We start from the raw sequence: 13,303 nt of genomic DNA, 5'->3' as shown, positions 1-13,303 counted from the left end.
TGCTGTCCTTTGAAGTCCCCGGTTGCTATGGAAACCAAGGGCAGTGAAGGCTGCAGAAGCTAGAGAGGTTGCGAGATATCCATGCCAACAGGTTCTGCTTAGGGGCCACTTGTCCAGTTGGTGCAGACATTTGTTACACCCTGAGAAAACTGTCCCTGCCAACCCCTGGCCTTCTGTCATAAGGCAGTGTGTGTCTGGCTGGGCTAAGTGGCACTCCCCACAAGCCAGGGCTGCACTCAGGTCTCCCCATTCTCCAGCCTGACTCCAGGCACTCGACCCACCTCCTGCACCTCCAGCAGCAGGATGCTGCTCTTCTCTTGTCAAGTGATGGTTCAAAAAGTACAGACTGAACAGCCACAATGCACCAGGCCCTGGATGCTCAACTGGTTCCTGCTCTCCTGGGAGGTGGCGTTGAATAGGTCAGAAGCAAACAGGTAAACACGATGCTTTTGCCTCTTGGCCCTTGGGAGGCAAAGAGACTAAGGATGACAATGAAACCTCACTTGAAACTTCAGCCTTACATTCTATTTAAAAACCTCAGGCCAGGGTGGGTGCAGTGGCACGGCTGTTTGTCACATCAGCATTTCTTATCAGAGCGCCAGTTCAAGTCCCAGCTGCTCCACTTCTGATCCAGCTCCCTTCTCATGTACCTGGGAAGGAAGCAGATGGTAGCTCAAGTACTTTACTCCCTGTCACCTGTGTGAGCACCCCAGATGGAGTTCCTGGCTCCTGGTTGTTAGGGGCATTTGTGGGAGGTCAACCAGGGGATGAAAGATCTCTGTCACACTCTCCCTCTTGCCCTTCCTTTCAAATAAATAGTAAAAACAACATAAAATTTTGGACTTAGAAGTTGCTGGTTTGGGCCTGGCACAGTGGCCTAGTGGCTAAAGTCCTCGCCTTGAACATGCCAAGATCCCATATGGACGCCGGTTCTAATCCCGGCAGCTCCACTTCCCATCCAGCTCCCTGCTTGTGGCCTGGAAAAGCATTCAAGGATGGCCCAAAGCCTTGGAACCCTGCACCGGCATGGGAGACCTGAAAGAGGCTCCAGGATCCTGGCTTCAGATAGGCTTGGCTCTGGCCGTGGCAGTCACTTGGGGAGTGAATCATCAGACAGAAGATCTTCCTCTCTGTCTCCTCCTCTCTGTATATCTGACTTTGCAATAAAAATTAAAATAAAAACAAATCTTAAAGAAGTTGTTGGTTCTCCTGTATCAGACACAACATACCCCTCATGCCCCATGACCCTGCCTCATGAGCCATACTTACCGTCTTCCTGGCCACTTTCTCTTCACTCTGCCCTCCCAGGGCCTGGCACATGCCCAGCTCTGCCTTGCAGCTCTGCTCTCCACGCCTTCGCCCTCACTCAGTCGCAGGAATGCATGCTGTCCCCTGCTGCCCAACACTCCCAAGCAGGGCTCTTCACACTGATCCTGCCACCAACTCCCGCCTTCCCTCCAACATCCACTCAACATCTTTTGAATCTTCATTCATCCAGCTCCAACTTCGACTCCTAGTCATCCCTCAAAATCTGCCCTTTCTGGAACCTTCTGTACCTCAGTAACTGGCGCTTCCAACCTTATAGTCACTCAAGCCTTGAAAACCCCGAGACTCTGTTCTTTCTCCTATGGCTCCGTTTAACCCACCAACCCCATCATGTCTACCTACAAAAAGTGTCCAAAATAGCGTTCTGTGTGTGCCACCTCCAGCCTGTTCCCCTCTCTCGCCAGCATTAAGGCACAGACTTCATGACTGGCCTCCCTTCCCCGCTACTGTCTGTTCTCAACTCGGCAGCCAAGGCCGTCTTGTGAAAATTTGGCTCAGCGGCCCGCATTGCCTCACAGGCAAGGCTTTCCACTCGTGGTGCTGGCATCTCATATGAACGCTGGTTCAAGTCCCCGCTGTTCCACTTCCAGACCTGCTCCCTGCCGTGTGCCTGAAAAAGCAGCAGAGGATGGTCCAAATATGGGGGTCACACCTGGAAGAGCTAAAAGGGGTTCTTGGCTTTGGGGCTTTTGGCCTGGCAGCCTTTGGGGAGTGAAAACCAGCAGATGAAAGCTTTCCTCTCTGTCATTCTCCTTTGCGGGTAAAATTCAATTTAGAGAAAGAAGAAAAACAAACCTTCTCAGATTGTGTCACTCTGCCCTCAGGCCGCACTAGGAGTCGCAGCCTCCACACGCCCCTGCCTGCAGGCCCCACTCCCCTCAGGCCTAACCTCCATCCTCCACCCCAAGGCCTCCAGGGCCCTCACTTCCCTCCAGCCTTTCCAGCCTGCTTCCTCTTCCCCCTCACACAACCAGCCTTCGGGCTTCCTGTTTGGGCTTCCTGTTTCCGCTACCTGTTAGCTCCGCCCCCACCAATGGGATTGCCTAACCTGTGTCAGTTGTCTGCACAAACGCTCCCCTCAATGGGGCTTTCTTTGGCCACTGTTTCTTGTTTGTTTGTTTTGTTTTGTTTTAAGATTTATTTATTTTTTGGAAAGTCAGATATACAGAGAGGAGGAGAGACAGAGAGAAAGATCTTCCATCCGATGATTCACTCTCCAAGTGAGCGCAATGGCCGATGCTATGTCGATCCCAAGCCAGGAGCCAGGAACTCCTTCCAGGTCTCCCACATGGGTGCAAGGTCCCAAAGCTTTGGGCCATCCTCGACTGCTTTCCCAGGCCACAAGCAGGGAGCTGGATGGGAAGTGGAGCTGCTGGGATTAGAATCGGCGCCCATATGGGATCCTGGTGCATTCAAGGCGAGGACTTTAACCAATAGGCCACGCCACCGGGCCCAGGCCACTCTGTTTCAACCAGCTACCTCCCTGTGTACCTGGTCCCTCCCCAGCACTGGGTCCGCAGTGGAACCCTGCTTGTCCAGTGCCCCCCAATACACACAGCCATGGACCTAAACTTCCTGCTCTGTCCGCTCTGTTCAAAGCAGGGCCTGGCATATCAGAGGTACTCAATAAAGAACTATGGAAGGAAGAAACGCAGTTCAGGAAAGCCCTACAGTCCTGAATTCAGGGCTGGGGACCGACAAGTGGTGGGACTTTCCTGTGTGGCAGGCTGTCTGTAGTGGGTGGAGAATTTCTTTCTTCTTCTTCTTCTTTTTTTTAAGATTTATTTAATTTTATTGGAAAGGCAGATTTACAAAGAGAAGAAGAAACAGAGAGAAAGAGCTTCCATCCTCTGGTTCACTTCCTAAGTGGCCGCAATGGCAGGAGCTGTACTGATCCAAAACCGGGAGCCAGGAGCTTCTTCCAAGTCTCCCACAGGCAGGGAGCTAGAAAGGAAGTGGAGCAGCTGGGACACAAACCAGCGCCCATGTGGAATCCTGTTGCATGCAAGGTAGCCACTAAGCAATTGCACTGGGCCTGGGATTGAGAATTTCTAAGACCACTTCAGGTTGAAGTCTGCCCATTACTGTAGCTGCTGACACACGTGAATGTAGGACATGGTGGTGGGCAGGACCCAGTGCTGGTGGGGAGCAGAAGGCCCCCTCTTTCTAGACCTGAGGTGACACCTGTACTTGCTTTAAAGTAAAAGACAGGATTCTGGCTGACCTTGACAAGACCCCAGGTGAGGACTAGGGGGTGAGTGGTCCAGTGCCGTGATGAGGCCTGGTGTGTGGTTCCTTTGAGGATGCCTTGAGAGCACTACCATAGAGGAAGACAGGCAGGGCCTGAGGAGGAAGAGGAGGGAGATGGAGCGGGCTTTCCACACTCATCATCTGGACCCACGCCCCAGGGCATGGAGCGGAGACCGCCAGGCAGGCTTCCCTGGGCGGGGATGGGGTGGGTAGGCCTTTTGGCCAAGGGAAGCCACAGCCTCCTCCTTTTACTCTGAGCTTTGCAACAGTTCCCTGCCTGTTTTCCCCTGAAATAAATGGGCTGAGCATATTGGGCCGGCAATAAGCCCTTGAAATCAGCTGTTATCACAGTTAACAACCAGTTTGGCTGCAGTTCAGGCTGTTAACTATCAAACCGCTAAGTGCCGGTAATGATTGATTCTTGGCCAGTTGCAGCTTGAGCAGGCTGTAAAATGCCATTAGCAAGGGCTCTGGGGGCAGTAACCCGGAGACAAACAAGTTGCTGGGTGCTCCAGCCAGGCCAGCCCCACTGCTCCCCCAGCTCAGCTTCCAAGGGTCTCCAACCTAGGGTCCTTCCCAAAGTCTCCGGTAGGACCTTAAGAACCAGATGTTGCCCTCGCCCAACCCACTCCAACACCCAGCAGCGCCCCCCACCTTGTTTCCGCCGGCAAGCAGATCTGGGCCCTTTGGACAGCTCCCCTCACCTCCCTAGACATAAACACAATGGTCCCGGCCACCCCCAGGGTCCAGGCATCCTGGGCCTGGGGCGTGAGAATTAGCTCTGGCCTAGCCAGTGACTGTGGCAGCCTTGGCCCAGCCCCACCGGGCCCCACTTCAGTTGTGGTCAGTCGGGGCCAGGATCACAGGCAGGAGGGGCTAACATTCCACCACCACCACGAGTACCACCACCACCACCGCCCCCCCACTCCCTCCTACACTGTGGCTTCTTCCCCCAGGAATTGCTCTCAAACAAATGAAATGTGGGTAATTACTGGGCCGGGGGCTGGACAGGCGACCGTGCAGATGAAAGCGCTTCCTGGACGGTCTCTTCATTTGCATGGCATCAGAAGCTGCTCAGAAGGTGTGACTTTTCCCACACGGAGACCCCAGCTCCTTGCACAATAAAGCCAGCTTGCTCACCCAGAATTAATTAAAGGGGGAGGGGAGAGGAGTCAGGGGCAGCTGGGGGGACAGGCGGTGGAGAGAGATGTCCCAAGCCCTCCCCATGTCGCTGGGCTGTACACACCAGGGGAGACCCGTTCTGTCAGGGCCCCTCATCGCCCCCTCTGCAGAGGCCATAGCAGACCTCCCAGGATCCCCAACCTTTTACCCTTTGGGCTTGCCCGGGGGCCGCAGGTTCCTGATACCCCTAAATGGACTGAGCCTGGGACTGGGGGCCGCCCATCTGGGAGACCCACATAGTGGGAACTTGGGCTCCCATCCTGATCCAAGGAGATGCCAGGCAAAGCGCCAAAGGACAGAGACCCAGAAGGAAGATATTTCTGGAAGGGTCCAGCAATAGGGCTTTGGGGCTGCCTCCTAAACACAACCAGAACAGGAGACCTAGGTAAAGAAGACTGGGCCAGCTCTGGGCTCGGGGCATCTGACCCCTGTAGGGTTTGATATGCAGGCACAGCCTCTGCCCACCAAGGGCCAGGGCTGCCCACATTGTGCCAATTCCACCATTTTTGCAGGTAAGCCATGAACTTCCTGTCTGCACCATCCTACTGCCCAGCTCCCCTCCCCCAGACCAGCATCTGTGCACCAAGCTCAGCACCTCCCACCTCCAGCTCTGTACTCAGATTCCACGGAATAAGTACTGAACTCCAGGTCGCGGTGGTGACCACAAGGCAGTAGCACCGTCTCCAGCACACCCTCACCTCGGAGCCCGGCAACTGCTTTTTGATTTTGGAGCCTGATTCGGTGAAGGAAGAACCAGGTCTGGAGTCTTCAGCCTGTCTCCCCCATGGACACACATACACACACGCACACACACACACAGAGAACCTATTTTTTATTTTTTAAGTCTTGAGTCCATGCTTGCATTGCAGCCCTCTTCTGTTCGTGACCCCCAGCTCCCAGGTGCTCTGGAGACAGTGTGAGCCATGACTCGCACCAGGAGCTCCCAGGACCTGCCGTGAGCCTCTGGCCCTGTTCCCCGCTTCTGTCCCCCACCCACCCACTAGGGAAAACCCTTCCAGTGACAGTGCTGAGGATAGCTGGCAGGCACAGGGCCCGAGCCTTGAGAGGAGGCACATGTGATAGCGAGTGCTGGGGCCCATTCTGCTGCCCCTAGAGCCGCCCAACTGCTAGGGCAGGGGTACAGAGCAGGAGTCCTTCTCCAAGGCGCGTTTGCACTGTGCAAGCTAAGGAAATATTTCAATCATTTAACGGGACAACTGAGACACTGTCACTACCACTACCGAAAAGAGCCAACCCATGCCACAACCTGCTCTTCCCTGCCCCCACCTGGGGGTCTTGGCTGCCTGGCCAGCTTGCCCTGAGGTGTTGCCCGCCCCCCAACCTCTGCTATATTAAAACAGGAGCTCCCACCCCTGGGGGCCCCTGCAGGGATCCCCAGACTAGACACCAGCAGGTGTTTTTTTTTTTCTCCAAGCATAAAGAAAACAGACACCGTAGTCAAGTGGAATACAAAAATAGAGCCTCTCTTTTGTTTAAAAAAAAAAAAAAAGACAAAACCCAACAACAAACGATATGAACAACCAGAAGCCCTGAACCGCCCCTGTTCCCCCCATCTTGCAGCAGTGTCCAGGCAGGTTTCACTGGAGTCTCTGGTGTGTGCATGGGGGGCGGCAGCTGTCCAGCGCACCGGGCAGGCAGGGAGAGGGGCCCCGCAGTGCCTATCGGGGCTCCGGGGCCCAAGTCCTCTGGCTGCCACGCAGGCTGCGTGTGAAGGGCGGGTAGTTGAGGAACTCAAAGCGCAGACTCTGCTCGGTGGTGTGGTGGCCACGGGGCAGCCGCTTCATGAAGTGGACCTCGCGCTGGTGCTGGCGTGTCTTGGAACCCTTGCGGGGCCGGCCCTTGCGGGTGAAGGCCATGTACCAGCCTTCGTACTTGGCATTCTGCAGTGCTGTGTAGTTGTTCTCCAGCACGATCTCCGTGAACACGCAATCCTTGCCTTTGCCGTTGCTCTGCAGGTAGGGGGTGGGGGTGGAGACCGGCGTCATGGAGCCTCCCCACCGGAGGCAGAGGGCCAGCAGCCCAGACAGCAGGTGGACACCCCAGCAGATGGCGAGGTGGGCAGGAGCTGCAGCCCCACCCCCTGCCCAGGCAACACGTTCTCTAATCCCCCCTCACAACCCGCAGCCCACCCGGCAACTTCCTGTGCCCCTGGGCAGCAGTGACACATGGCTGTCCACCCGAGGGGCTGGGCCCCGGCTCAGAGAGGCAGCGAGAGGGGCCCCAGGACCTGCCTGCTCTGGCCTCCTGCCCACCAGTCTGGCCTGAGCTGCTTGTACTGTTTCCCCACCTGGTCCCAGAGCCCCTCTGCACTCAGCACCTCCCACCCCCACCCTGGAGCCCTAGGGCAGTCACCCTGGGGATGGAGGGAGGGAGGCCTGTGAGTCCTGAGCCCCCAAAGCCCCAACAAGCCAGGGGAGCTCAAGGCTGGAGGAGCCGTGACTAATGGGGCCATTTCAGAGCTCGGCCGAGGGGCCGGGCCTGCGGCTTACTGAACATTCCAAATGCTGGTACCATGTAATTGGACATAATAGCAAAGCAATTTGGCGATTTGTTAAAAAGATATATGGAATTTACCACCACCACCACCACCTCCCCCCAACCCCTTCCCTGCCTTGTTTCTTCTCCCATGGTTCTCATAGCTCGCATCTCTCCTTCTCCACCCCTCAACCACACCAGGGTAACCCCAAGCTGGCTCGGCACATCTCTGCCCATGTTGCAGAGGTCAGAGCATGGGAGACAGCTCTGGAGGGGGCTCCGCCAGCCCAGCCCACTTCTCCTAGGCCCCAGGGGTCTCACCTTGGCAATCAGTTTGCCCTTCTTGTTCATGCAGATGTAAAGACCTGTCTCAGCTCCTCGCACTCGAACCCGGCTCCCAAAGGTATCTGTCTCCACTATGAGCTTTGCTGGGGGCAGCGAGGAAGGAGAAGGCGGTCACTGGGAGATCCCTGACCCCAACCTGCTACACCCCCCACCCCAGCTCACCCACATCCCCCAAGGGGCCACTGCCCCAAAGCCAAGCCCCCACGCTGCTTGCTAGTGTGCTGTGCAGCCCCCAGCCTCACAGAGGCTTGGAGGAAGACCAGGCAAGATTGTAGTTCATGCAGAGGACTCTCCAGAGGGGTCTGGGAGCAGCCCACAAGAGAGGGAGAAGCCCTCTTCCTTCCACTCTAAATTCACAGCCATAACTAACCCTAACTGAAATTGCCTGGAGTTCCACAGCTAATGGGAAGACCACGAAGGCCCCTTCCCACTCAGGCTGTTAGGTGCCTGTGCTCAGACATCTGGGTGCATCAGGGAGCCCAGCCCTGGGGCTAAAGGTAAAACACATCCTGGTCTATTGCCACCAACTCAGCTTGGACAACTGCCCTTTCTTCTGTCAACAGGAATGGGCCCACCCTCCCCAGGCTCACAGCCCAAAGCCACCTGCTTTTTCTGAGACAGCACTTTGACCTCAGCTTTGAACATCCCACCTTTCTGCCAAGGCTTCCCGGTTCCTGTGGTCCCCAGCCCTTGCATCCAGAAACCAACAGCTCAGTCGGCCCTCCCCTTCCAGTCCCTGCTCCCTGGAAGCTGGGCCCCTCGTCATCACCACCCTTCATCCCCCAACCCCGGGGCCACACACTTCCCGTGCATGGGAAAACTTGCTGTGCCATCTGGAACAGCAGGCTACATTCAGGACCTTCTTTCTCACTCACACTTCCCCTAGACAGTCAGCCCTCCCCTTGCCCCTCTCTCTGACCTGCCCGACCCCAAGCAGGTATGGGATGGGACAGAGGATTCTCCCGCAGAACCCTGCGTGGGACTCAGCTTGCGTGGTACCTTCTCTGTCCCTGAGGCCACTGGCAGGAGGGTGGGGAGGGGAGCCCAGTGGGCCAGCCCACTCTCCCACCCATTCACATAGGCACAAGAGCTGGGACCCAAGGGACCCTAAGTCTGCCAGGGAAGGGAGCAGACTGTAGGTGGCACCTCCCACACCCCCTCCCATCTTCTCTCCAACCCCGCCACCTGTCTCCTGTCCTCTCTGCTTCCCATCCCAAGCAGCAGTCGCTGCCTTCAAGGGAAGCAAGAGAGCAACCTTTCTGGGACCTGCATGCTCTGCCCCACTCCCCCCAAACTCATCTTGACCCAGTTGCATGCTCTTACATACTCCAGAACCTGACTCTGCCCTGTGGGAGGGGACCAGGGCACAGGGCCACCTCCTCAATGTCTAAGGACAGAGCTGGGCATCAAGTCACTGCTGCGGGGAACCAATTCCCCCCACCCCTCCCCACCCTGCCAAAACACACACCACGGGGTCTGCCTCGATTTTTCCTCCCCGGCACCCAAAGGATGCTGTGCCATGTGCTGCAACAGAGCAAACCCTAGGGGAGCCAGGCATTCGTTCTGTTCCCTTTCCTTGGAAGCCAAGAAGGGCAGCAAGCAACTAATTTGGAAGGACAAAGGGACAGCAGGCCAGCCTTGGCAGCCCAGCGGGGGAGCCTGGCCACCGGGGGTGGGCCACCCCCACCCCAACCCTAGGGACCAGCCCCCTCCGCTTTCAGGATGGATCTGGAGAGCTGGGGCGAGGGCGGGGGGGGGGGCAGTTGACTGCGGTTTTCCCAACCGGGCTTTTGGAAAGCTTAACATTTTCAAACCCATTCTTCCACCCCAGTGACAGATTTATCCCAGGAAAATTATGTCTCCTCCCGCAGCTTTGAAGGGAAGTGAGCTACGTCGGTGCAGAAAAAATGCAGCGAGACATACTCGATTCCCCCAAACTGGCTCGGGAAGAGGAGAAAGTATTCAGGAAATGTTAAAAAAGGTGAAAGTAAGAAGCGTTTTAATCGCTCTGCCAGACGCGGGGGTCTCTCCTGAGATTCCTAGAGAACAATCTTGAACTTCTTTGTTAACATTCACCGACTCACAACTCCTTTCAAAGCCCACATCTGAAAAAAGACTCGCTCACCCGCTCTGTTTTATATCATTCTTCATTTCTCTTCTTAGCTTTTAAAATGCCTCACCTTTTTATTACATTTTAATAGAGTCTTCCCCTGTCCTTTCATGCTTGTTTAACTTGGTCATTATTTAAAGGTTTTTAAACTCACAATAATCGCTCTCTTAAATAACAGCCCCAGCCGCCCAGGGGCTCGTCTCGCTCCCGATCCGTCCAGGACTCTGGAAGTTGGCCCCGGTTCCAGGCAGGAATATTGAATGTTTGAGAAATCAATCAGCCCCGCGCGGCCCCCTCCGCCCGCCGGCTCGGCAGCGGCCCCCTCTCCCACTCCTCAGCACTCCGCAGGGAGCGGGGCGTCCCACCCCAGCCCAGCGTGGGGAGGATTGGGAACACCCTGAGTCAGCCAGCCAGCTGAGCAGCCCCGGCCCCTTACAGGAGCGGACCCCTCAGATGGCTGCCAGAGGCAGGGTTGGGGGACCTCTCTCCCTTCTCCTTCCGGCTCCCCCTTTTTGCCGGCCCTGGCGAAGGATCTTCTTTCAAGAGTTTTCCTTAAACCTGGGCCCCCAGGCCCCCAGCTGCGTGCCTCCACCTGCAGCTGGGGCGAGCTCTATGCACGAGGGCAGGGACAGGGGTCTGGGGAGCTTCCCGGTTTCAATCATCTGCTGCCCAGGGAAGGGGGCACCAGTGGGCCAAGTTCGTCCTAGACCCCTTCCCTGGCTGAATCTAAAGTCCCACCCCACTCCGGCCGCCTTAACCCGTTGCCTTCTGAGCTGGGGACCTCCCGCCAACCCAGCGACCTGCGCGTGGAGGAGGCGTCAGTCACGCGCAGTGGCCCCACAGGCTAGTTGTGTGTGTGTGTGTGTGTGTGTGCGCGCGCGCGCGTGTTGTGGGGAGTATTCCGCCAGCTGCGCCCTCCAGGAAGCGGTAACCCCCACCCCAAGCACTGCCGTGCCTTACCGAACGGGTCGCCGTCCTCTGCCATGGCGTTGATGCGCTTGTTGGCCAGAACTTGCACGTGTTTCCCGCTGGTGCGGCTGTAGAGCTGGTAGGTCCGGATGAGGCGGCGGCTGAGCTGATCGGTCACCAGGCTCTGCTCCCTCACATGCTGTGTAAAATTAGGTGAGGACTGAACAGTTACCTTTAGGAAATTGAAAAATACACAACAAGCCATTATAATGCTACTCCGCCCAGGGGCCCGAGTGGCCCCCCACCCCCTGCACGGCGCCAGACGGCCCCCCACAATTTGCCGGTTCAGGTCACCATCTCCCCTCCCCGCCCACGACCCCCCAACCCGGGACAGTCAGGCAGCCCCAGCCCAGGGTGAATGGATGCGCCCGCCCAGGGACCGGGAGTTTCTGGACCCACCTGTTGGGAAACACCCTGGGGCTCCTGGGCAGCTCGCAGCAGGGAGGTGAGCTCCCTGCCCAGCGCAGGCCCCCCGCCCGGGCCTTCCTAGAGGAGCAGGGCGCTTTTAAGTAGGGAGGCAGCGCTACCTGACCCGTGACATTTATAAAGACGAATTTACAGGGCAAATGTGGAGAGCACCCGCAGAGGGTCTGGGCGCATGGCCGCTCGGCCAAACTGGCCACAAGTGCCCCTACCCCCCACCCCCAGCCCGCGAGGGTCGCGGACAGGGTTCCCCCCAACCCTCCACCCCGACCGGTCCCCGGCGTCCAGGTGCGGCTACCCGGAGGTTCCCCTCCGCTCCCCTCCACCCTACCCCGGCCGGGGGGCGCGTCGGAGACGGCGCTGGACCCCCGACGCCCTCGACTCCAGCCTCGCCGCGCACCCGCTGTGTGACCTCAGACAGGGGCGCCACCTCTCTGTTCTCGGCTCCCTCTTCGGGGTAGCTCGGGGCGGGATCGCTAAGGGTCCTCCCAGCCCCGCTGCGCTGGCCACGGGCTGGGTCCCCGGCTACGCCCCTGCCGGGCAGTGCCACTCCGAATCCCCGCCTCGGCGCGGTGCTGCTCACCTGGGCTTGGAGGCAGAGAAACAGCAAGTGCAACAGCCTGTGGGAGACAAAAGCAGGCGGGATAGAGAAGGGTAAGCGCAGACGGGCAGCTGCGGGCGCGGCTCGGCGGGGCGCTGGGGGCGGCAGTACTCACAGGCAGCTCAGCGCCGAGCGGGGGCTGCCCATGGCGCGCGGCCCGGGAGCGCGGGGGACCCCGGCGGGCGGCGAGCGGCGGGCGCCGAGGGCGGCGTGGGGGCGGCGGTCCCGACGCGGCGCCGCGGGGTCCGTGGAGTGTCGTGCTCTGTGCGCCGCGCGGACTCGCTCTGCGCCGCTGGAGGAGCCGGCGGCCGCTGGCTGCTGGGGAGCCGGGGCGGGCGGGAGGGTAACGGGGCCGCCCGGGGGGGGAGGGGGAGGGGAGGGGCGGGCGGGGGGCGCCGCACCGGGCGCACGGCTGGTTGTGGGGGGGAGAGGCTCGAGCCCGCAGCCCCCGGCTGGGCGCCGGAGCCGGGTCGCAGCTCCGGGCGGGGGCGGGGCAGCCCGGGGCGGGGCGGCCGCCGGGTCGAGGATTGGGGGGTCTGCCTTGGGGGAGGGGTCTGGCGGTCCCTCCCCCTGGCCTCCCCCCACCCCCCCGCGTTACGGTCGGGCCCCTCGCGTACTATCGGGGCCCCGGACCTCGCTGGGGGTTTGGGGATGGCGGGAGCCTCGGGCCACCCTAGGCAGCCTCCGGGTCCCCGTCGCTAAGTCGGTCTCGCGGATGCCGCCGGCTACACGGCCTGAATTGCGGTGCGATGGGACCCCTCGGCTGAGCACCCTAGGGTCACTTCTGCCCTGTCCTCTTCCAGACCACCCCCTCAGGAGCCGATTACGTGGAGGGGAGCGCCCAGAGGCCGCTGCCAAGACCCCCAGCCAGTTCCCCCCACATACACCCACACCGAGCAGGGGCAAAAGTAACTTCTGCCAGCGACTTTTCCCTGGGCAGGGGGCTGGATGGAGGCCTCCTAACCCGTGCCCGCGGGTGCCCCGTTGCTCTATCAGTTAGCCAGGTGTACCCTGCATGGCCTGATGCCTGAGAGGTGGGGGGAAGGTGGGGACTTGTGTGAGCCATTCTCAGCCCCTCACCTCACTGCTCCCGCAGCTTCCCGTTTCTGCCAGCCACAACAGGTGGCTGCTGTATTCAGTGGCCGCCTTCGCAGCCCCCCAACCATCACACACACCTCCCCGGGGTGGAAGGCTAGAGGGATCTCCGTGGGCGCAGGCAGTCCTGTCCAGCAGCAGATCTGGCCATTCCCTGCGCGCCACTCCCGACCCTAACTGCAAGGATTCGGCTCAGCGCACCAGGGGACACACGGAGTCCCTGGGCTGAAGACCTGGCCAGCCCTCTGAGGTCCAACCTGCCTAAGAAACTGCAGTCCGGAGCTGGGCAGGGCTCCACGGTGGGCAGGTAGTGTGTAGTGCGATTGATTGGACCGGCAGCAATCTCCCTGGGGGGCTTGCCTTCTACGGTGTCTGCAGAGGGCTGGCAAGCTCATGGGGAGGCAGGCCCCTTCTGGGGAGCTGGGGGGCTCTATTCCTTGGCTACGCTGTGTTTTGAGGCCAGTGGAGGGGAATCACCTGCAGCCAGGGGGAGGTCAGTTTTCTCA

The 13,303-nt window shown here is 59.1% G+C and overlaps 1 protein-coding gene across 7 annotated transcripts; it reads right to left on the bottom strand.

The window, feature by feature from the left end:
* Positions 1-6,408: 6,408 nt before the first annotated feature.
* On the bottom strand, positions 6,409-11,879 carry FGF8 (fibroblast growth factor 8). 7 transcript variants are annotated; one of them, XM_040991798.1, is made up of 6 exons: positions 11,818-11,849; positions 11,502-11,721; positions 11,078-11,164; positions 10,670-10,817; positions 7,576-7,682; positions 6,409-6,728 (listed from the first exon to the last, which is right to left on the bottom strand). In XM_040991798.1, the coding sequence occupies exons 1-6, from the start codon at positions 11,847-11,849 to the stop codon at positions 6,438-6,440; spliced, it is 885 nt and encodes a 294-aa protein (XP_040847732.1). In that variant the 3' UTR covers positions 6,409-6,437. The 7 variants fall into 7 exon arrangements, with proteins under 7 accessions (XP_040847732.1, XP_040847735.1, XP_040847739.1 ...); XM_040991801.1 differs by having other exon boundaries at positions 10,670-10,850; positions 11,685-11,721; XM_040991805.1 differs by having other exon boundaries at positions 11,685-11,721.
* Between the last annotated feature and the right edge of the window lie 1,424 nt (positions 11,880-13,303).

The sequence above is a fragment of the Ochotona curzoniae genome, unplaced genomic scaffold, assembly GCF_017591425.1.
Source record: "Ochotona curzoniae isolate NIBS_2020 unplaced genomic scaffold, NIBS_Ocur_1.0 contig_66, whole genome shotgun sequence".
Classification (NCBI taxonomy): Eukaryota; Metazoa; Chordata; class Mammalia; order Lagomorpha; family Ochotonidae; genus Ochotona; species Ochotona curzoniae.
The sequence above is the reverse complement of the archived record's forward strand: the minus strand, read 5'-3'. Positions and strand labels throughout refer to the sequence as shown.